Source organism: Monodon monoceros, unplaced genomic scaffold (assembly GCF_005190385.1).
Source record: "Monodon monoceros isolate NGI ecotype Baffin Bay Population unplaced genomic scaffold, NGI_Narwhal_1 Super_Scaffold_18, whole genome shotgun sequence".
Classification (NCBI taxonomy): Eukaryota; Metazoa; Chordata; class Mammalia; order Artiodactyla; family Monodontidae; genus Monodon; species Monodon monoceros.
The window spans coordinates 1,847,557-1,872,143 of record NW_021703774.1 but is presented as its reverse complement, the minus strand read 5'-3'; the positions used below and the strand labels follow the sequence as shown (position 1 = coordinate 1,872,143).

Sequence of the window (24,587 nt, the reverse complement as noted above, 5' to 3'; positions counted from 1 at the left end):
AACATGGGTCCAAGCCCTGGTCCAGGAAGATCCCACATGCTGCGGAACAACTGAGTCCGTGTGCCACAACTACTGAGCCTGCACTCTAGAGCCCACGAGCCACAACTACTAAGCCTGCACTCTAGAGCCCACGAGCCACAACTACAGAGGCTGCGTGCCCCAACTACTGAGCCTGTGCTCTAGAGCCTGTGCTCCGCAACAAGAGAAGCCACCGCAGTGAGAAGCCCGTACACTGCAACGAAGAGTGGCCCCCGCTCACCGCAACTAGAGAAAGCCCACGCGCGGCAACAAAGACCCAACGCAGCCATAAATAAATAAATAAATGTATATTAAAAAAAAAAAAGATTATGTGCTTAGCCAGTAATCTCCTAAAAACAGTGGCCAGGACTGAGCTCCCCAGCGTGAGGGCTCGCCCTTACCTTTAGCCGTTCCCCGCTTGTCTGGGTCTCGGAACAGCGCTCACTGCCCGCCAGGTCCACCAGGTTTATGCGGCTCCGAATTCTGTGATCCAGCTCTTCCCCTTCCACAAATTCTGTCTGGGACAAAAGGACATTAAAATAACACATCATGGGCTTCCCTGGTGCCGCAGTGGTTGAGAGTCCGCCTGCCGATGCAGGGGACGCGGGTTCGTGCCCCGGTCCGGGAAGATCCCACATGCCGCGGAGCGGCTGGGCCCGTGAGCCATGGCCGCTGAGCCTAAGCATCCGGAGCCTGTTGCTCCACAACGGGAGAGATCACAACAGTGAGAGGCCCGTGTACCGCCCAAAAAAAAAAAAAAAAAAAACTAAAAATAAAACGGTAAAATAACACATCATAAGTTCTTTTACGACTTGCCATCAATATAAGTCTGCAAAACGGAAAGTTAGACAAGATTACAAACCACTCACATTTTTGAAGCTATCCCTTCTTGAATCTGTGACAATTTATAAGAACATATTGAGCAGTGCTCAGACTATGCAAAATAAAAGGAATGACTTTAAAGGGCTAAACCCATAACTACGCAATTATATTAAGGAAACGGCCACAGATAGAAAAAAGGCTTAATATACAAAGGTGCTGTTCATCCCAGCCCTGAAGTAGCAAAGCATTTAAAAACAACATAAATGTCCAACAGCAGAGAAAATTTTGAGGAATTTCAACAGTCAAAGGAAAATTATGTAGCTGTGAATAATAATGTTTTGCAAGTAATTTTAATAGTATAAAATTGTTGCAGATTTTGTAAATTTGTTTACATGTGACTGTAAAACAACTGAAAGATTATATAACAAACTCTTTAGAGGGGTTTCATTTGAGCAGTGGAACCCTACGGCCGAATTATTTAAAATCTTTTACTTTCTGATATGTTTTTTCAAATACTGTACAATTATCATGTATTGTTGATAATATATTATCACGTATTGATATGACAATATCAATATCATAAGTTAATAATCACGTTATTGATTTTTAAAACAGTGAGAAAAACATACTCCTGTATATGCCACTCAGCATTACTGTGTATATGTCCTAAAATCCAGTTATGTTATATATTTATACGATTGGACTTTTACCTTTGATTCAAAGAAGTAACAGAGAGGCATGGACATATATACACTACCAAACGTAAAACAGATAGCTAGTGGGAGGCAGCCGCATAGCACAGGGAGATCATCTCGGTGCTTTGTGACCGCCTAGAGGGGTGGGATAGGGAGGGTGGGAGGGAGACACAAGAGGGAGGGGATATGGGGAAAAATGTGTACGTACAGCTGATTCACTTTGTTATACAGCAGAAACTAACACACCATTGTAAAGCAATTATACTCCAATAAAGGTGATTAAAAATAAAAAAATAAAGGAGAAAATAAGGAAAACATGAAACTTGAATATAGTGGCTATCTTACCTAAGAAATGAATCAACAACACAGTACCTTGGTCTGGGTCATCACCAGGGTGAACACTGAGTGCGAGCGGGAGCTTTTGTCATTCATGCCAGTGGCCGCAGTTGCCTTCCTCTTATTTCCCAGTTCCAGCCAAATCTAGTGAGAAAGGAGAAAAGGAGGTCAGGCCTGCAGACAGGGGCTCACCGGAGCAAAGTAACGAACAGCAAAGTAGAGTGAGCACATATATACACACATTTATAATCAGCTTATAAAATAAAAATATTAATACATGCTTATTTAAGAATTTGCATTCCCATTGTCTATTTTTTTTTCTGTCATAGAAATTTGAATGAGGAAATAATACCTTTAACAGGCTATTTCTATAACTCTAAACTGACATGATGATGGATTTAAATTTTTCATTTATAAGAGTAATTCTTTTGCTTAAAGTTTACACAAACAAAATCAGTTCCTTATAAATTAACCTTTTATTTATGCAAACATCAAGTAAGGGGAAATATTCTTATGAATATTTATGACTGATCTTTCTATCTAGTGGAGAGAAGATCAATTACAATGGACCTTACCTGGATATCAGAGTAAGAGCTGACAACATTCCTATTTCACAAAAGCAAAGGACAAAGTCAGTTTTACTCATGATCACACTCCCATCCTTATAAAACATCAGCCACCTTTCAACCACATAATTACTCCACTAATACCACAGTGGAATAATCCATAGCTATTACCATACTGATTCTTACAGAATCTTTCATTTTCTCCATTGTAAAAGGGAGGTAATAAAATAATGTTTTCATTTTAACAAATTTTAAAAAGTATGATTTTTCTTAATATAATGAGGCACCTTATAGAATCTTAACATTGTACTATCCAAGTCTAAATCATGAGACCAAAAGATAAACTTTAACCCATATGTATAGGCAAAGGCATAGGTATAGGTACCTGTATATGTGGGTGTGGTTAGGCGTAGGTAGAGGTACAGGTATATGTATAGGTACACATATATATGGGTGTGGTAGTGTGGGTGTGTATGGGTCTCAGCACAGTCCCAGATTTACTAAATGGAGCTGAATTTTTTCTAGCCACTTTTCTTTTCCTTTAAGAAAGCATTTGGAACTTCCCTGGTGGCGCAATAGTTAAGAATCCGCCTGCCAATGCAGGGGACACGGGTTCGAGCCCTGGTCCGGGAAGATCCTACATGCCGCGGAGCAACTAAGCCCGTGCGCCACAACTACTGAGCCCACGTGCCGCGACTTCTGAAGCCCACGTGCCACAACTACTGAAGCCTGCTGCTCCTAGGGCCCGTGCTCCGCAACAAGAGAGGCCACCGCAATGAGAAGCCCACGCACCGCAACGAAGAGTAGCCCCCGCTTGCCGCGACTAGAGAAAGCCCGCGCTCAGCAACGAAGACCCAACGCAGCCAAAAATAAATAAGTAAAATAAACAAATTTATAAAAAATATATATATATATACATATAAAAAGAGAGCATTTGGAGTTGAAAACCAAATAAATGACTCTCAGCATATTTCTAACTCTAAACATTGAGCTCAGCACCTTCTCGCCTCCACAGCTTAAAGTAACAGATAAAAAAAGTGGCTCGAGAGGGAAGGCTTAACTTAATGGGTTAGCAGGGGAAAGGGAGGAAAGTCAAATATTTCCTACACGGTATAATTAATGCTCTATGCAAGGCACTTCACAGGTGCTGTGAGAGATACAAACAAATATAACAACAAGCGGCTAACACTCTATTTGGAAAGAGGAGGAACATTTCACTGCATAATATTAAGGGGAGAAGAGTAAGGAGTGGCGCGGCGTTTCACGGCTGGGGAGGCTGCCGAGAGCACAGCGGTCACGGGCCCTGGCTGCACACACTCACGTGGACAGGCCCTCGACGTAGGGGCCGGAGGCCGGGTGCTCCCGCACTCTCAGCTGTGGGCAAACATGAGGCACGTTAACAGCAAGACAAATACTTCATATAAAAGAGAATCTCAAATGAGCTGCTTCTTCTACATTTCGAGGCTACGGTAAAGAGATTTGTCTCTACCCGGAAATAAATATAAAGGTCCTCACAGAAACACATCTGTAAGGCACTAGGAAACTGCCTCAAGGCCACAAACTGTTCACATCGGCACAGCATCTGACAACGTACCATAACGTCAAATATCTTACTAGTTTTTTATTCCTAAGTCCTGCCGTAGCTATTGTTTATATGCTTTTAAATAGCTTTCTAAAATACGTGCAATAAAATTCAGACAGTTAACATTTTTTTCCGTTTTACATTATACATTTTAAACTGTGAGCAGAAATTTAAGAACACGTAGAAGTCAGAGAAGGAAACGCCAAGTTTTGTGTGAGTCTCTTGATGCTGCCAAAAGCAGACTGCACGACCTTGAGCGAGTCAAGTGACCTCTTCAGATGTTAGCTTCTCGCTCTCCACAGCCCTTTCCAAAGTCAGAAGTTTTTAATTCTAATAGCGGTTGTTTAAAAAGTGTATGCCTTCGTGAAACTTTCTACTTCACAGAAAATATGAGCTATGAGATATCAATTTGCTAAATAATCGAGTGAAATACATACTCTACAATAACAATACAGTTTTTTAAACTTTTATTCTTTTTTGGCTTTGCAGGCTTTTAGGAATTTGGTATTGGACATAAGTGGTCCAACTAAATCTTAGAATGTTTTATCTTTAACTTCTACACAATACTTGCTTAAGTAAAATGAGGTTACAGTTCATAACTAGTTTAATGTCCATTAACAATAATGTTCAGCTTATTTAGTAAATAGCAATGTAGTTAGACTAGATCTCAAGCATTTGCTATCATGCATTTTAGTAATTAAGCTATATATCATCTTGAGAACCAATATAATTATATGCATCAACAAAAACAGAAATTAAAAACAAATAAGTTTTTAAATCTTACTGTTTGCTTTCTCTGCCCATTTTCACCTTTACAAACCAGAAGGTCGTGGATTTTTTCATTATATACTTCAAAGAAGCTCATTTCAAGGTGATAGCTGACCTAGCAGGAACAGAAACACAGCATACAATTTATTTGAAAAGTTCTTGCACTTTTTACAAATCATATCTGATAACAGTCTAGTAACCAGAATATATAAAGAACTCTTACAATTCAACAACAGAAAGACAAACAACCAATTAAAAAATAGGCAAAGGACTGAACAGACATTTCTGCAAAAAAGATACACAAATAGTCAACAAGCACATGGAAAGGTGTCCAACATCACAAGTCAGTAGGGAAATGCAAATCAAAGCCATGGTAAGAAACCACTTCACACCCACTAGGATGGCTGTAATCAAGGAAACGGAAAACAACAAATGCTGATGAGGATGTGGAGAAATCAGAACCCTCCAGCCCTCCAGTGCTGCTGGTGGGCGTGTTAAATGGTGCAAATGTCGTGGAAAACAGTGGGCAGTTCCTCAAAAGGTTAAGCACAGAATTACTGTATAACCCAGCAATTTCACTCCTATCTACCCAAAAGAATTACAAATAAATTCAAATTAAAAATTACTCAAATAGGGACTTCCCTGGTGGTCCAGTGGTTAAAAATCCACCTTCCAATGCAGGGGACATGGGTTCGATCCCTGGTCGGGGAACTAAGATCCCACTTAGTTGCCGCGGGGCAACTAAGCAAACGCTGCAACTACTGAGCCTGCGCGCTCTGGAGCCCACAGGCCACACCGAGAGAGAAGCCCGTGCGCACAACAGAGAGTCCACGCGCCGCGAGGAAAGATCCCGTGTGCTGCAACTAAGACCCGACATAGCCAAATAAATAAATATTTTTAAAAATTACTCAAATAAAAATTGTACACAACTGTACAACTGTGTATTGTAATAGCAACAGTATTACAACAGCCAAAAGATGGAAACAGCCTAAATGCCCATCAACTTATAAGGAAGATGTGGCGCATATATGCAATGGCATATTACTCAGCCATAAAAAGGAACGAAGTGTCAATACATGCTGTAACACCGATGAACCTCATGCTGCATGTTATTCCACTTACAGGAAACGTCCAGAATAGGTAAAGCCACAGAGACAGAAAGTAGGGGCTGAGGGGAGGGAAGTGGGTTGTAACTACTTAATAGGTACATGGATGGTCTCTGAGGGTGATGAAAATTTTTTTAGACCCAGACAGAGGTGGTGGTTGCACAACATTATAAATGTACTAAATGCCACTGAGTTTTATATTTTAAGATGGTCAATTTTATGTTATGTGAATTTTATCTTAATATAGGAAAATTTCAACAACAAAAGTCCTTGCATTTCTTACTAACTTCTAGGAAATTCACCTAATTCAATTTAACTTAGTATGTGCATGGCTATATGCACATGACTATATGAGAAGGATATACAGAAGTATATGGCAAGGTTCTCGCCCACGAGTTTCCATCTCAGAGAAACATAACATACCCTCCAACAGATAAGACAGAGCAATAGAAAATTAAGAACCAAAATGAGAAATCATGACCATAGATAAAACGGCCAATCAGAAAGGGGAGATGCGGGTGCCAGAGAGGCTGGGGAAGGAGGAGAAAAGGATGTGAGGCATGAGGAGCGCAGCGAGCTGGACCCTGTGGGCGAACACTTGATCTGCTAAGTGCGGATCTTAAATCAGATTGTGATTCCTGATTGCGGCAGAAAACAATCGCCAGACTCAGTGGAGCTGAGCTTCTCCTCCTTTTGACTCTGAAAGACAAGGTATAAAAGCCAAAAAGGGAAAATTTGCTTCCATGTAGCTTTTTTGAGTTAGGGCATGTTCCCTTGTTAGAGAAATAAATTTCATCTACAGGCCCAAAGTGAGTCAGCAAACACCCAGCGCTAACGAAACTAGAAGCTTCAGGGGAGATCAAAGAGATGTAGGTTCAATTCGCCAAATATTTATTAGGCCTACCAGGCACACAGCACTCTTCTAGGTGCCGTGGGAGAGCCTGAGGTGAACTGGACAGGCTTCACCCTCAGAGAACTCACAGTCTAATTGGAGATGCAACACAGCACTTGAGTAACACAGACAGAAGGATACAGTTAGCGTCCCGGGAGAGGAACAAAGCACTTCTGGATAGAGATCAGGTACAGGTGAACCCATGCAATTACAGGTTATTTACAAGGGCTGTGGATACAGGTATTGGGGCTCAGAATTCAACAAACATGCATTAATGTCTATTATATATAAAACAGTGTACTGTGTTATGGGGCTTCCAGGGGGCCTTGGAGAGGAACATGCTGTGGGAGGGGAGCTGCGAAAGGTGGGGAGGTCACGTCGCAGAGGATCATGCTTTGTCTGCTCCTTTGAGGCGCCTGGCATCTGTGGCTATACCCACCTCCGAGACCCCTACCCGCACGTTGTTATCTTCTACCACCCTGAATAATCCCAAGTTGAGAAAACCACAGTCACTTCGCTGGGCTCTCTATGTGGCAGGCACTGTTCAAAACCTTTCACACAGAACGCATTTCACGCAGCAAACCTAGGAGAACGTCCTCCTCGTCCCCAGGCTCTGTGCTGAGGCACTCAGAGAAGTTAAGCACATTGCTCGAGGTCACACTTCCAGCATGGAAGTGTGGAACCTGGATTCCAGCTCAAGCCATCTCCAAAGTCCACGCTCTGAACCATTTCATGTGTTCCTCTCACTGACAAAGTCGCTCCCCACAACTGGAGCCCCCCCGGACCCGTGATCACTCCAGAGACCCCTCGCCTTCGCCTGCTCTCCTCCCTGGCTTCCACCACCTCTAAACAAAACAGATGCTAAACAGAGGGGCCTAACCCACGGGCCACGCCTCCTCTAAGGACCCCGTGCCCCCAGCTTACCTGTTCCCATAGCTGCCGCCCTCATCCTAATCTAGTATTTACTTCACTTTATTTAGCATCTCAGTGACTGTACTCGACTGTGTACCGGCCCGTTTCTCCATCACACTCTCTTCACTACAGGCACCGGGTCTTTCCACTCCGTGCTCCCAAGTACAGCACAACATTTTCCCAAGTCCCCTTATCATAAGAATCACTAGAGGAAAAGTATGAAAATTATAAATTCCCAGGCTACCCTCTAAACCAACTGAACCAGAACCTCCAGAAGCTTTTCAGAAAGTACACCCACACACACATTCCTAGGCGCTCTTATCCTCAAGAGAGTTTCGGAAAAACTGGTCTAACTGGCTGCCCGGCAAACAGCTGGCCGCACTAGGACCAGGTGAGGGGGCGTGGGCACCCAGCACTGGGGCAGTGCGGGGCACGAGCGAGGCTGTGACCTCCACTCCGGGCTGAATCTGCACGTCACTCCCCTCTCCGACTGTCGCCGTCCTAATGCTGACGCCTGCCGTCCTTAGGGAAGGCCGGGCCGCCGCCCCACTGCAGGCACGCACGACGGGGCGTAACTACCGCCACATGCACCCCACACCCATGGAGGTGATTGGGCAGAGAAGGCGGAAGAGAGGACCCTGCATCCCTGTCCAGCAGGAGGAACCGCCTCTGAGTCTGGAGCCCCCGTCCCCCAAACCACTGTCCGAAAGGAGAGCGACCAGAAGTTACAACATCTTCTGCTGAGCAGTTCCTCGGCGGCCACGACTCCGACTTTAACTGGTTTGACCGTTTTCTAGTCTAATAAGAAGGCTTACGGATACTATGAGAACATACCTCCTGGGTTTGTTTTCTGGCTATTTCAGCAAAAAGACCTTCACAGAATCTTGGAATTATTCCTGGTTCTTCACTAAATCCCATCATCCTGGAAAATACGTTATGAAGAGGGAGGAAGTAAAACTAATTAGGTTTTTAAGTTCTTTGGGGAGAAATTAAACCTCAATTTCCTCTTCTGTAAAATGGGAATAAATAAGAACTATCTAATTCAGAGCCTTTAGCACAGGACCTGGAAGACAGTAAAAACTTAATAAGTGCTAGCTACTATTAAAATTTGAGTATTTCCTTCTAGGACAGGTATTATTACCATACCGTTGATCAGATGACTTGCTTGTAATTCTCACAACAATACTTCCAATTAACCTCTCTGGGCTTCAGTTTACACAAGAAAGAGTTTATAGTAAAATGGGGCCAACGAAACAATATCTCAGGCATAAACAGAAACCCAGAGACAAAGTAACTTGCCCAAGTTTGCAGAACTAGTATGTAAAACGGTGAGATTCGCGCCCGGGCCTGTGCAGTTGCAAAACTATATTCTTTCTATTAAACTATGCTGCTTCGCACAAAAAATGTAAACATTTCTGGATAATCGGACTTATGATACAACTTACGTATAGGACTTTCCAGAGCCAGTCTGACCATAAGCAAAGAGACAGGTGTTGAAGCCTTCAAAGGCCTGTTCCAGGAGCGGGGCTGCCAGTGCCTCGTACACGGCCGTCTGGCTTGCGAAGCGGGGATGACACTCATCAACGGACCAGAAGGAAAGGTCGTAAACAAAACTGTACACCTGTCTCATGCTGGGATGTTCCACAGCTATTTCTTCCCCGTTCAGGAAGACCACCTGGGATGTTTCTTCACTCTTCTCTCTTTAAAAAGAAGCACAGAGAAAAATATCGTTACTATAATCATTCTGAGTATTATTCCCACAGAGTGTAATAAGGACCTCAAACTAGTTAAATACAACATTACTCCAGACCAGCACACGTAATGATAGTGGGTTTCCAAAATCTATTTCCTGCAGCTCCAGTGCCACTGCTCAAAGGGAAAATGGAGTTCCAGATTGCTTGTCTGGAAAAATGCCCCCTACTTTTACAGGATTTTCCATCTTTTTCCTTTTTCTCTTAAGCTCTCCCTTTTCTCATCCTGCCTACTATAATCTACCTGTCTCAGCAGTTCAAACCTGGAAACTTGTTTGAATATATTATAAAGACATTTTGGAGGTACAAATCTATATAAAGCTGGTAAGAAACACAATTTCAACAAACTCAGTTACATACAAGTCTGAACCATAAGCGTCTTTGGGCTACCAGTTACGTTTCTATGAATCCAAAGGTCCCTCCTCCTTTAAATTATCTCTTTGGGTCCATCCTTCTTCCATCTAAGACTTAGTAGGAAATCTTTCACTGGCTCCAGAGCTGCAGAAAAACAATCTCAGTCCTTGTCTGGCCCCAGGTCTCTCCTTCTGCCCCCAACTCTGCTTTCGATCAGAAACTACTGCGGAAACCACCTCCTTCATCCTCCCCCGTGGGCCTGCTACAGGTGTGCCTGCTGGGTCTGGAATCAGCACGTGGTCCCTCGCTCCATCCTCTCCAGGGCAGCCACCCATCCCGGGCTTGTCCCTTCTGCCCCTCTTCCCCGCACAGTCTTGAGGGTCTTTGGTACTGAGCTCTCTCCCCTTATCACTGACCCCACATTTTCAGCTAAAAGGCCCACAGCCCTCTGGAACTTGCCTTAACTGCTGCCCATTTAGGTTCAAACCAGAGGTCCGTCTGCACTGCCGGGTCACCATACCCTCCTCTAACTCACTTAGGTCCACAACAGAGTTAAAAACTACTGACTCTGTGAAGTCCTCACAGTCATCTCTCCAAGAATGTAAAGGTAACCAGATGCCACATTCACACTGGGCGGGTCGTCTTTTTCAGCACAACCCGCAATCTGTGAGTGTCTCACCCACAAGCACTTTTGGGGAGAGATTTTTTTTTGCCATCAAAATCAAATCTAGGGCTTCCCTGGTGGCGCAGTGGTTGAGAATCTGCCTGCCAATGTAGGGGACATGGGTTCGAGCCCTGGTCTGGGAAGATCCCACATGCCGCGGAGCAACTAAGCCCGTGAGGCACAACTACTGAGCCTGCACGTCTAGAGCCTGTGCTCCACAACAAGAGAAGCCACTACAATGAGAAGCCCGCACACCGCGATGAAGAGTAGCCCCCGCTTGCCACAACTAGAGAAAGCCCGCGCACAGAAACGAAAACCCAACACAGCCCAAAATAAATAAATAAATTTATTTTCTTAAAAAATCTAATCTAATAAATGAGCGTATAACCACCACATAGCAGAGATGATGAGGGGGTGACCACCACTCTGGAAAGGGTTTTGGAAGGACCTCTTTGGGGAACGAGTGACCTGCTGTGGCTCTTTTCAACGGAAAGGTAGAGATCCCACCGTACATTACAGATCTGAAAGCAGACTGAGTTAGACTGAAGTCATTCAGACTTTTAAAAAGCAGTATAGCCCGAGAAACTTACGTCTGCAAAATACGGTGATTTCGATTCTTTAATTTTACAGCCAATCATCAAAAATAATCCACATACTACAACTGAACCGAGAAGTTCTAGCTATATAAAAGACTCACCAGCCAGTTTGAAAATGCATGAACACACTGACTTCCCAAAGGCAGAGAGGAACTGGACACGCCCCACGCCACCAGCCTGGCCTTAGACAGAAAGGGGAACGTACCGCATGCTGAAAGGCCTGACTCTGACTGCCACCGTCACTTGACTGTTTTCCACTTTTAGGGGGTCTGTTTCTGTAGAGGTTCTCTGAAGTGCAGTTTCTTCTTCAAGAAGGAATATATTTTCTCGTGACCGTTCCCTTTTGTTTGCGAGAAGAGAACTTTTCGGCCTTTGTTTAACTTGAAGGGTAGGCATCCTGTTTTTCAGAACTGACGCAGCTGGACTCTTAAACTGAGGAATGCCATGCTTTGGTGTCGATCTGTGCTCTGTAACACACTTCGAAGGTGTTCTTTTCTCTAAGCTTTCAAATTTAGGTGCAAGTTTCGCACCATCCTTCCCAGCACTTCTGTGATGTAAGCTTCCTGTTCCTGACACTCTGATATCCAGCTTGCTCTGAATAGGTTTTGTTGCCAAGCGTCCTGATCTAACAGCTTCAGTCTGACTCTGGGAACCAGCGGGTGGTCTATCACTTAGGGACTTAGGGGCAACATTTTCGTCTGCCCCACCGACAGCGGAAAGCGTTTCTTTGTATTTTCCACCAGCCTTCACTTCAGGGTCTTTTGGGTCTGCAGCTAAAGGTACAGAAGGTATGACAAGAAAGTTTCTATCATTATTTACAGTCTTTACATTTATACTAGTTTCTGGTGAAGCACAATTGTTTTCTCCTTTACCTCCCACATTCTGCGCTGCTTTCCACTTTTCCACAGAATCTGTCTTAGCCCGACGTTGTAACGCAAGATATGTTTCTGCTGTTTTCGCAGTTGTGTCTCCCAACTCACCAAGCAGAGAGGATTCTTTGCTCCTTGTCACTCTCCTCTGAAGTGTTAACCTACCCACAGGGTTAGGGGGAAGGGGTGTATCTTCCGTTTTCTTACAGGCAGAGATAACATAAGTGCTATTTATGTCTCTGGTTTTACTTGCGGATATCAATAACGGATCATCATTTTCACATTCCGACATATCCGACTTTGAATGCCGCTTCAGCCTGCTACCGTGGGGGAGAAGAGGCAGCGATGAACTCTTTGGGGAAGAAGGGATACCAAGGATATTGCTGTCATTTCTACTCTGTGCAGTGTAAACTGACATTGTGGCAACAAGTTATTTTTAGAAAGGATGTTGCTGAAGAAACTTTAAGCTCTTCTTCGGACGTTCATTTAACTTCTGGCCATTCCTTCTGCATCAGTTTCCAAAACTATCTGCTAAAATTAAATAAATGAAATTTAGATGGCACAGCCTACGGATAGGCCGTAAAAACACGAGAACCTCCCACGGTGAAAGTAACTGCTCAGGGCAATACATCAGAGTAGGTCACGATCGCCAGCTCAGATATTGTTCCCATGCAGCTTCAGACAAACCTCTGACCTCAAAGAGCTTACAGTCATTACTTACAATCATTACTCAGCTGAGCTCCCATGAGGTGCCAGGCCCTCTGATGGATACTATGGATTTTCAAAGGCAAGACCCCTGTTTTCATTTCCTTAGTCTAGAAGGAATGCACAGATAACACTTCTATCAGGCCAAATGTACCAGGTGACTTTAAAGATGTAAAAAGCACATGTCGGGGGCTTCCCTGGTGGTCCAGTGGTTAAGACTTCACACTTCCACTGCAGGGGGCACGGGTTCGATCCCTGGTCAGGGAACGAAGATCCCACATGCTGTGTGGCACAGCCAAAAAAAGAAAAAAGAAAAAAAAAGCACATGTCAAAGACATAAGAATGGCCAACAAGCACATAAAAAGATGCTCAACATCACTAATCGTTAGGGAAAAGCAAATCAAAACCATAATGAGATGCCACATCACCAGCTCATTAGAATGGCTACTATCAAAAAACACAAGTGTTGACAAGGATGTGAAGAAACTGGTGCCCTTGTGTACTGCTGATGCAAAATGGTACAGCCACTATGGAAAGCAGTGTGGACAGTCCTCAAAAAATTGAAATTACCACATGACCTAGCAATTCCACTTCTGGGTATAGACCCAAAAGAAATGAAAGCAGGGTCTCGAAGAGATATCCTTATGCTCATGTTCATAGCAGCATTATCCACAATAGCTAAAATGGGGAAGCAACCCAAGTGTCCACTGACCAATGAACGGCTTACCAAAATGTGGTATAGTCATACGATGAAATATTATTCATCTTTTAAAAGTAAGGACATTCTGCAATATGCTACAATATGGATGAACCTCGAGGACATTATGCTAAGTGAAATAAGCCAGTCACAAAAAGACAAAGAACACATGACATCACTCGTATCAAGTACATACAGTAGTTAAAACCATAGACAGAAAGCTGCCTGGGGGATCTGCGGGAGGGGAGAGCAGAGATTTAGTGTTTAACAGGTATAGAGCTTCAGATTTACGAGATGACCAGAGTTATGGGTATGGATGGTAGTGACGACCACACAACAATATGAATATATTTAAGGATGTACACTTAAAAACGGTTAAGATGGTAAATGTTAGAAAAGAGAACATGTCAGCAAAGGTTTTTTTTTTTTAAGTACCCCCAGCTTGGGGAGCAGGGAGGGGGACTAACGGGGACACTCCAGCACCAAAGTTAAAGACCGGAGTGAAGCACTTCTACATCAGCTGAATGCACGTTACATGCAAGAATGCCTCAGAGAGATGAGTTTGAGAGGTGTCACAGTCAGATTATTCCCAAATAAGTAGCAGAGACAATAAACATAAGTGCTGTAAATTAATTGCTTGTGCTGAGAAAAATTATGCAAGATTAGTTAAGTAGACAGCCTGCCCTCTAGCAGTTAGACAACAAAGTAGACAGGAATGTATTTAACTATGTGTCAACAGTAGCGATCCAGCATTCATGTTTAAGAGAAAAGAGAACTGCAGTAACAGCTAAGAGGTCTGGGTTCTAGTCAACGCTGAATCAAACTGGTTATATTGATGTAAACAAGTCTTTACATTTGCATGCCTGATTCGAACTTGTAAAATGACACCTGATCATTGACACATATTTCATTGTGAAAGTAAATAAAGGAAACCTCATTTAAAATAGAACTGGGGGATCTAAAGAGCAGCTCTCACGCTTTATCCCTTGCCATGTTTTACAGACTCTACAGGAAGAAGCTACTTCACATCCCAGAGCAAAGAGGAAGAAAGGTTTCCTCGTCGCCTATAGCAACCGCCCAGCCAATGAGAAGATGCGCAGCTCAGCCACTAGGAGGTGATCACCACCCCGACTGTCGTTCAATTCCCTCCTTTTCTTCACACAGGCAGACCTGTCTTAGGCGCTTTGCTGCCCCATACAGATACTGCGCTTTTTACAAGCTAAAGGTTTGTGGCAACCCTGCATCAGCAAGTCAGAGCCATTTTCCCAGCTGCATCGGCTCACCTCATGTCTGCGTCACGTTTTGGTAATTCTCACAATATTTCAAACTTCTTCATTAGCCCCCTACTTGTTATGGTGATGTGTGATCAGCGGTCTTTGATGTTACTACTAGGACGCACTGAAGGCTCTGATGATGGTTAGCATTTTTACCATTAAAGTGTTTTAAATGAAGGTATATACATTGTCCTTTTAGACACAATACTATTGCACACTTCATAGGCTGCAGTATAGCACAAATATAACTTTTATATGAAACAAAACATTCCTGTGACTCCATGGGTGGTCTCACGGAGCCCACACTACCTGGGAGGTGCCGGGACAGACAAGCCCCTCTCCTCTGCTCTGGACTGGTCCACCCTTTCTGCTCCAGCGAGCTCGCCCTGAGCTGCAGTTCTCTGCTGCTCCCACACGGACTCTTCCTGCTAATCCAGCAACTGGCTGTTGTATTTTTAAAGTCGACCCCAGAGATTACGGCTCTGGAGGAACAAAATAACAGAGGTTCACTTTCAAGCAAGCTTTTGAAAGTTCTAAATCACTAACAATCATTACCGGAAACTTCAGCAGGACCTAAGCATCTCCCGTCACCTTTTAACTAAAAGCAGGGAATCTTCGTGTTACGGAAGCAAATACAAAGGCAAGAAGAGATTGCGGACCTTCGACCGCAGCTGAAAACCCGGTGCTACTTACACGGAACGAGATGGCTCTTTGGGTTTTTTTGGGGGGGGAGGGGGGGTCGCTGTGAGACCGGAGGGAAGAGGGGCCCAGACCCCGGGACCGGTTCTCAGCGGTCACGCCGGGACCGAGACAGCGACGCGCCCCTGAGGCGGCCCCGGCGGGGGCAGCGGCGCGAAGGGCGAGGCCCGGTCCCGCCCCTGTCCCTCCTGGGGACCCCCCCGCCCCGTCCCCCGGAGGACCCCTGCCCCGCCCCGCCCGGACTCCCGAGCCGGTCGGCCGCCCCCCGCCGCCGCCCGCACCGACGCGCCGCCCCCAGGCCGCAACACCTACCTCGCGTACCCCACCTAGCAGGCCCCAGGCCTTCCCGCGCCGCTCACGCCTCAGCCGCCGGCCAGCGGTTTGAACGCGCGCCCCGCCCTCTGATTGGCTGCCGGGCGCCGCGCAAGCACGTCCTCCCGGAAGCGCGCTTCCGTAGCGCGGATCCGAGCTCGCATCTCCTAGGCAACGGGCCCGCCCCCCAGGCTGCGCGCACTGAGCTGGGCGCGGCCATAACCGCGCAGGGGGCGCGGGCTCTGGGCGGCCGGGGTGCCCGCCCTCGGGTGGGCTTGGACTAGGAAGCGGGCAGCAGCGCGCTTGTCCAGCCTCGGTGCACAGTGAGTACGGTCCGTCTGCCTCACAGCAGGACTTCTCGGTGCAGAAATGGCTGTTTGCCCCCAAGTGAACCAGAATCATTCACACTTTTCTAGGATTTCCTGTGCAAAGACTGGTGATGGGAAGTGCGCTAAATGTCTTACATGGAATTTTTTCAGTTAATCCTGTATATCTTACGAGGTAAATATTAATATGATTCCCCAGTTTACAGATGAGGGACTGAGGTTTAGAGTTAAACTTGTGAAAAATCGGACAAGTAGCAGGCGGTGTAACTAGAATCCCAAAGCCCACGTCGTGAGATATAACTTACTTTCTATAAATATTACAATAAGATTTTGAAGCATGAAAAAACAATAAAAATACATGCTGAAAAGTAACCAGATCTGTGAGAGGGACTCTGGTCCAGCAAATATTATAAAGCAACTATATTTTTTAAACAGCAAAAAGCGCAGATAATGGAAATGTATTCAGTAGGCTAGAGAAACAGAAATGGACTCCAACTATAAAGAAAAATGGAGTGGATGATAAAGTACTCATTCTAAAGCTCACTTTAAAAATCATGCTAAAAAAATGCTACAATTTATTAAAATTAAGTTATAGAGCAACTATCAGAAAAAAAGAATATTTTATTTATCAGATATATGGGAAATGATCAAGCCTAGAAGCAAAAGAAGATATGGCAAAGGAAGACTGACAAATACATAAAAATTTTAAACTTAAGTATCGTTCGAAATAACAAAAATAAAATGTAGTAAACTAACTAGAAAAATACATTAAGTGTGACAAGATGTAAAGATCTCTTTCAATGTTACAAGGCAAATAAGTTTATAAATAGAATAAGAAAATAAATAAAATGTAAAAATGGGCAAAGGGACTTCACGCAATAAAGAATTCATATACACACAAAAATAATTCAGATAAAAATAGAATGTAAAACCCAGCCATTAAATGCAAGTGTAAAAAAAAAAAGAGGTACAAGCGAAAAAAATGTTTTTTTAATTTTGGTGCTAGTGATTTTGCATCAGAATTAAAAGTACACATTTCTAGTGACAGCAACTGGTAAGCTTCTTGAGGGCAAGGACCACACCCATTCACAGTGTATCCCTACTGCTCAGTGTAAGGCCTAATATATAAAAGACGCTTAATAGATATTTGTTGAGTGAATATCAAAGAAAGCGATATGATAATGTATTGAAAGAACCGTAAAGAGATTCATATTCTTAGACCTAGTTACTGCACTACAAAACTTTATTCTTAGAAAATATCTCAGTGGCATCCTAAAAGTTTGTAGGCCCCAAACTGGAAAAGCTCTCAATGGCCAACCATGAGAGAATGCTTTAAATGGTTAAAAATGAAGAAAAAAATAATAAATTCTATTACAACAATTAAGTGTCATTAAAGTTACAATTACGAATTAACTAGAAGCAGACAGTGTGTGGCCTAAAGACCAGACATCACCCCAGACTGTGAGTCCAAGATGAAGAGGGGCCTCGTCTATGTCGCCCTGTCTCCCCAGTGCCTGGCACAGAGAACCTTCACGGGTCGCTAGCCACACTCCCCTTTTCTTCTTGCTCTGTACGAAGCTCCCGATTCAGTTCCAGCCACAGGGATAATACTCCACAGAATCAAGGGCCACCTGTGAGCCACCTCCGGGTTACACAAGAGGGATTGGGGTCTTTTATATATTACACTGACACGGTGCTTCTCTCTTCAGATCCTGCCCACAGCTGACTAGCAGGCAGAGTCACTTCTGGGGGCCTCAGCTTCCTCATCTGGGAATTGCAGATGTTAATGCCACCTACCCTAAAGAGTTGTCGTGAGGATTAAATTAGATAGTGCATGCAAAGTGCTTAGCATCGAGCCGGGTACAGGATTACGTTCCATAAATGTAAGCTACTAAATTGAATCGCCTAAAACCACTCTCCAAAACGCTGCAGGGCCCTGGCCAGTGTTGACAAACCGCGATCGTACATTTACAGGCTCTCTGTAATGACACATCTTACTTTATGAAGGCTGAGGATTATGACTTAATCCCTGGAAATAACCACAAGATGAAACAGCGAGTCCTTTTGTACTGGATTCACTGGAGTCTATTAAAAATCAGGAGAAAGCAGTGACAAATGGTCTCCAAGGGGAAGCAGAACTAATCTCCGTTTTGCTTTAATATGATGAAAACGTTTTAGAACTTCAGATCGTCTATACTTTTTGATGGAAGACAAGAGAAAGGAATCTATACACCTGAAACTAACATGATATTGCAAATCCACTAAACTTCAACTTAAAAAAATAAAAATAAAATACTATTGAACTAAAAAAAAAAAAAAAAGGAATGTAGAAAGTTCAGATTCAGTCACACAAGATTCCAGGGCGAGCATCCTGAAGGAATCTCATTTCTCCGCAAATGCAATGAAGTGAAATGAAATCTCGGGGCCTCTAGTCCTGGCCTGCTGCCTGACTTTGAGCTGCACGTCGCAGCCCTTCCAACAGCCACACGACACTGGTGGTGTCAGAGCTCTGCCCTCCAGTTCAGGCAGAGGGAATGCTTCCTCACTGGTGACACAGCAGCTGTTTAAAATGCCCTATAGTTCAAACGTGTTTTCAGATTTGACTCATTAAAATAACGCCTCCTTTGGGAATCTAAAGTTATACAATCTGCTTGCCACTCAGATTACTTTACCTCTCTGACCCTTGGCTTCTTGACCTGTAAAATGAGGGGATATCGTCAACAATAGCTAGAAAAATCAAACTAGATAATGCACGCGAAACCATCTGAAACATGCGACACATTACTGCATGTAAATTTTAATTGGTATATGATTTTTGTTTTTGTTTTTGCGGTACACGGGCCTCTCACTGTTGTGGCCTCTCCCGTTGCGGAGCACAGGCTCCGGACGCGCAGGCTCAGTGGCCATGGCTCACGGGCCCAGCCGCTCCGCGGCATGTGGGATCTTCCCGGACCGGGGCCGAACCCGTGTCCCCTGCATCGGCAGGCGGACTCTCAACCACTGCACCGCCAGGGAAGCCCCCTGATATATGTTTTGACTGTATATAGTTAACTGAGATATTTGTGAGAATTAAAATAGATAATGCGGGGAATTCCCTGGCGGTCCAGTGATTAGGACCCGGCGCTTTCACTGCCGTGGGCCCAGGTTCGATCCCTGGTCAGAGAACTAAGATCCCACAAGCCACGAGGCCAAAAAGAAAACAAAAAGATAATGTGTATGAAAATTGCACACACATTGCATGAAACAAAAGGCCTCCATAAACGGGAACTAAGAAGCAGCTGTGGCTTTTGTCATCTAAGGTAGCTCTACTGGTAATATTTTTGTCGTAGTTTGTGACCTCATATGCCACCAGCTGCAAACATTTCTTCATTTCAGCCCTTGTTTAGGTCTTGGCCTCAGAGAAACAGGCGTCCTTCCTGCTGCTTAGGGCCAGTGCCACACCTGTATCCTGGACGCAGCTTCCACATCTCCCCAGGGACCTCCCTGCAGCACATCCCCGACTTCCCTCTACCTTCAGCATCTCTCTCATAAGAAAAAGGAATTTTTTGAAGATACCCCAGGCCCTCCTCTTGGAGGCCTCTGGCTGCTGTTCTATCTCTTCATGTCTAGGTTACCTTACGGGGGGGTGAGTAGGTGTTGGGCAGGGGGGATCCGCACATTGGGTTCATGTGATGGAGGCCGCATTGGTGAGGGCTGCCACAAGCTTCAACACTGAACAGGGCTCTGCTCTGCAAAACAAGTGCAGACACATCATCACCAAGGTCACCAGCCTCACTGGCACCTCTAATAAAAGTCAACCTGCAGAGCACGTGCAACTTGAGCTCTGTGCAGCATTTAGATGACTGGTCACTGCTCCCCTTTAAATCAGTCTTCTGCTGTTTTCTGAACTCTCTCTCCTTAGCTTCAGAGTCTCCTGCACCTCCCTCTCAGCCTCATTTCACTGCTCTTTCCTCTAGTGAAGTGGGAAGCTAAAGAACAAAACAGAAGAACTGGTTTGAGGGTAGGAATCAGCGTATTTTCTGGGAAAGTTGAGATTGAAATGCCAATGTAGATGTCCAATTGGATAAATGCAAGTGACGGCTGGAGCTCCGACAGCTATTTTGGGCCATGAGGACAAAGGCCACACCCTAGGGATGGAGTAGGACTTTTTGGAAGGAGCCTGGATCCCTGATGACAGGGAGCTCTATGTCAAACCCTGGACTGCCTACTTCCTGACTCTTTTACACAGACAGAAATAACCCTTTTGTTTTAAAAGCTACTTATTTGGGCTTCCTGTTTTTGCAGCCTCATCCTAACTCATGCAACTCCCATTACCTACAAAATAAAATTCAAACATAACTTTAAAAGCCCAATGATTTGGTCCCTGCTCAACCTTCTACTTCATCTCTTACCATCGTCCTTCACCCCTAATCTCTGGTACTTTATTCTCAGCCATTCAAACCACACGTCATTCTCTGACTACTCCTCTGTGTCTTTGCACGAGCTTCTTAGTGTCAGGGAGCAGATGCCCTCCCTGAATCTGAGCCTCTGCAGAGATTCCCATCCAGGAAAGATAGTTTTCTAGAAGTTCCACAACGTGAACCAGGCTGACAACAGACAAACTCTTTTTTTTTTTTTTTTCAGACAAACTCTTAACTTGGGCAAAACCTGTTCCAAAAAATCCATGGTTATTCTGAAAATGAAAGGAAGTATTTTTTTAATCCACCAGAGGGAGACAAACCAAAAGAAAACATGTAGAAAGTGTTCAGAAGTAAAGCAAGCACATCTGAAGCCTTCTATTATGTTAAGATTTAAAGAAAAATGATTAACTCATGCTAATTAATGGTCTCTTAGGATACAAATCTATTACAATTTACCCAGTTTCATAATTTTTAAATTATTAAAATGAGGATTATTTTCTGGGTGTGTAGGTGTTTGTATCTGGCTGCATTTTGGGGTCCATAACCAAACAGGACTATGGGGATTAATTTTAAAGCCCAGATGGGAAGTGGAGGAGAAGTGATCAGAGCTGAGCTCCGTCGAGGCTCAGTGGAGGGAACTGAGGCGGGGTCTCCGTGTGTAGTTTCCTCACCTGTGAAACTCAATGACTGGATTAAATTATCCAGTAAACCAGCAATTCCTGAGTCTCTTCTTTATGTAAGATGCGTACATGATCTCATTTAATTTCCATAACCCTGTAAGGCAGGTACTATTATTGTGATTATTGCTGTTTTACAGATGAGGTAAACTGAGTTTCCAAGTTGTTAAATAACTTGCCTGATCTTATTAGCCTATTAAGTCACAGAGCCAAGTTCAGAACTCAGGAAATGGGGCGCCATTGCTGGTGTCCCGCATCACTACCCTGACCTGTTGTTTCTACTAAGATTGTTCCCAATTCTCACATTTCTGTGGCACTGTGATAAGCACAAGAGTTAAACAAACGTAAGGGTAGTTTTAAATCTGTCATATTTTCTATTTTCTCTCTAAATTCTAGTGCATGTTAGAGCAACAGTCTTGGAAGCAGGCATATAGCAGGCTTGTATGTTTTGATGAAGCGGATGAAAACCTTTGTGGTCAGTTTCATAAGCTAAATACATTTAGCAACACTGCCAGGAATTTTAAAAGAAACAATGACATTAAGTGAGTAATCCTTCTTTTTTTTTAATACGGAAAGAACTCAGGGATTAGTCCAACCGCTCTTTTCTCTTTGAATCCTGCTGGTTTCATTCCAGAGAAGATTAGTAAAATTTAGAACCGTTGTCAACCCCAAAGTCTACCGGGTAACCTATTTCTACGTAAAGGGAGCTCTGGGGCTCACTTAGGAAGAACATTTTTTTTTTTAAAACAGGCCAAGTTTGACCTTCGATCAGGTGTCTTCTCACCTCTGTGCTTTGCCAACATGGCCCAAGGTCATTTTTGACATCCTGTTAAAAATGGTGCTGACTCTTCTAAGTAGAATTGGAGCTATTTTTCCAAAGTGTAGAATGAAAGATTTTGTGTCACTTAACTTTCAACAAGTTTAAAAAGATGACCTCAGGAAGGATGTTGAATGTGTATAAATCACTCAGTGGTCCATCTTAAGCCCAAAATAGTTTAGAATCACATAGCTTTTATTGTTAAATTGTAATACTAGGAGTATCTACAATTATCTAAACTGATACAAATTTAACTGTTTTTATAACTCCTTTTCAGTGTGTGTTCATATAAATGAGTTTTCTCATTTAAAAAACAGCATAAAAAAGGTTGTGTCGAGTGACTGCTTCTCTTATCTGTGGTTTTCAAAGGGCAGCTGTCAAGTAAGAGGCCACCTGGATGGCAAGAATTATACATCATGCCAGGCTTTTCAGTGGGAGAAAAGGCGGGCTTGTCAGTCTCACAGCTTCATGAATCATTCCATACCCGTCCACATGCCTTTACCCGTTTACAGAAGGCTTCATTTTTTTTTCTTTGGTTTAAACCACAGTCTGTTCTCTGACTCACTCAGGAAAAAAAGAAATCCGCCATCAGAAAGAGTTCTGCATTTTTTTTTTTTCGGATCTAATGGTCTGGGGCTCAACAGAGAGTGTAGTGTTCTGTTTGGATTAATGTTTCTCAGTTTCCTGCAGCACAGAGATGAATAATGATGGTATTTTCTGTCCTCTGTGATAACAGTGTTTCCCCCAAGGCATGGTGAAGGTTTGTGTGCACTTTATGGGTTTAATTCATATGAAATGATATGAAATAATGCTCACAGAATTAGTCTTCTCCACTGTGTCCTTTATTTCTCCCAGCTGCATGTCTTCAATATTATCAATTAAATTTCTGTACCGCAACTGTTCATTGGCCCCAAACGTCCACTCCAATTGACAACAATCAGGCCTGAGCAGTTTGGGATCATTTTCCTGAAAAAAGAAAGTGAAAACAAACTTCTGGCTGATCAGTTTGCGCCCGGTCTCCTGAATTTAACAAGGGGGAGTGCAAACTGCAGCCCTAGGAATCTGTTCCACTATTTGAAGGTCTAAAGGAGGGCTGTCCAATATGTCAGCCACGTGAGAACTTTAAATCCCGTAGTAGCCATATTAAGAAAAGGAAAGGAAAAGGTTAATTCATTTTAATAATATATTTTATGTAACCCAACATATCAGAAATATCATTTCAATACATAATCAACATAAATTTATTAAACTGAGGTAGAGTTGGTTTACAATATTATATACATTTCAGGTGTACAACATAGTGATTCACAGTTTTTAAGGATCATTTATTGTTGCTATAAAATATTGGCTACACCCCCTGTGCTGTCCAATACATCCTTGTACCTTATTTATTTTATACATAGTAGTTTGACCTCTTAATCCCCTACCTCCATCTTGCCCCTGCCCCTTCCCTCTCTCCACTGGTAATCACTCGTTTGTTCTCTATATCTGTGGGGTCTGTTTCTTTTTTGTTATATTCACTAGTTTGTTGTATTTTTTAGATTCCACATATAAGTGATATCATACACTATTTGTCTTTCTCTGTCTGACTTAGCATAATGCCCTCCAAGTCCATTCATGTTGCTGCAAATGGCAAAATTTCATTCTTTTTCATGGTTGAGTAATATTCCATTGTGTGTATATATGTATATGTACCACATCTTCCTTATCCATTCATCTGTCGATGGACAACATAAAAATGATTAATAAGAGATTTTATGTTTTTTATTCAGAACCCAAGTGTGTACCTTACACTTCCACGACCAACTGCATTTTAAGTGCCTAAGAGCCATAATATTGGACAGTGCAGGTGTAGGGGATCTCCCTCCCTCCCTCTCCCTCTCTCTCTCTCCCTCTCTCTCTCTCTCTCTCTCTTTCTCATTGCATATAGGAATAACAGAGCAGGGTCTTAGGATGTGGGTTCAAAATGTATTTCGTCAATCACAGGGTAATGGCATTCTAGCTGGACAAAGGGAACAGAGTTCCACAGCTCCAATCTCGGGCTGCACACTCCATGGTCTCTCACCTCATCTGTTGGGGCTTTTGTTGGGCCTGCTGCCGGCAGGTCTGTAGTCTGAGGCTGTTTCAGATTTCATGAATTTGTATCCATAGCTTGTTCACAGCTCTTAGGTACCTGACTCTGTTCAATTAATGCTAATTTCAAAATCATTCCATTTCCTTTTTCTTGGTTCAAATCCCCAGCTCTCTCCCTGCAATTGATTTAGAAGCTCTGCTGCAAAAACACACAACAGAGAGAAGAACCAAGTCAGCAAAAGAGTGAGGGCAAAATCATGAAAAGAATTGGGGGAACCCCTCTCAGAAACTCGCGACACCTGAGCTAAAGGGTAAAGGTTCTGTGCTCAGCTCGGGAAGAGGGTGAAAATGCAGGTTCCTGAGCTGCAGGCCAGCCTTCCCTCTCGTTTCTCCCGTTCCCCTTTTAACACAAGACTCTGCCTTGTGTTAAGCCCTTTTCTGAGTAGCTGCAAGCCCAGGGTTGCCCCCCAGATTCTAAATGAGGTGTGAGAGGTGCCTTTATGGAGAGCCCCCAGTGCCTGGGCTGCTGTGGAAGGAAATCCCATTGGCAACTAGACTGTGGATGATATATTTTGCCCTCGGGCTCTTTCCTCATTATTTTCAGCAGTTCTCCCCGTTAAGGCTCCATTTAAATGTATTATGGATTCTGCTTGAATGGCTGACCTTCCAGCTTTGT

General features: G+C 43.7%; 1 protein-coding gene across 1 annotated transcript in view; it reads right to left on the bottom strand.

Annotated features, from left to right (window-relative positions):
* Positions 1-12,886, bottom strand: part of KIF14 (kinesin family member 14) — a 48,901-nt gene extending 36,015 nt beyond the window's left edge. The window contains exons 1-10 of the mRNA XM_029227151.1: positions 12,653-12,886; positions 11,935-12,462; positions 11,268-11,835; positions 9,143-9,397; positions 8,532-8,619; positions 4,804-4,902; positions 3,759-3,811; positions 2,447-2,477; positions 1,908-2,015; positions 420-536 (exon numbers count right to left, since the gene is read on the bottom strand). Of these exons, the coding sequence (XP_029082984.1) occupies positions 420-536; positions 1,908-2,015; positions 2,447-2,477; positions 3,759-3,811; positions 4,804-4,902; positions 8,532-8,619; positions 9,143-9,397; positions 11,268-11,835; positions 11,935-12,349 (1,734 nt within the window). The 5' untranslated portion in view covers positions 12,350-12,462; positions 12,653-12,886. The remainder of the gene's footprint in view (positions 1-419; positions 537-1,907; positions 2,016-2,446; positions 2,478-3,758; positions 3,812-4,803; positions 4,903-8,531; positions 8,620-9,142; positions 9,398-11,267; positions 11,836-11,934; positions 12,463-12,652) is intronic.
* Between the last annotated feature and the right edge of the window lie 11,701 nt (positions 12,887-24,587).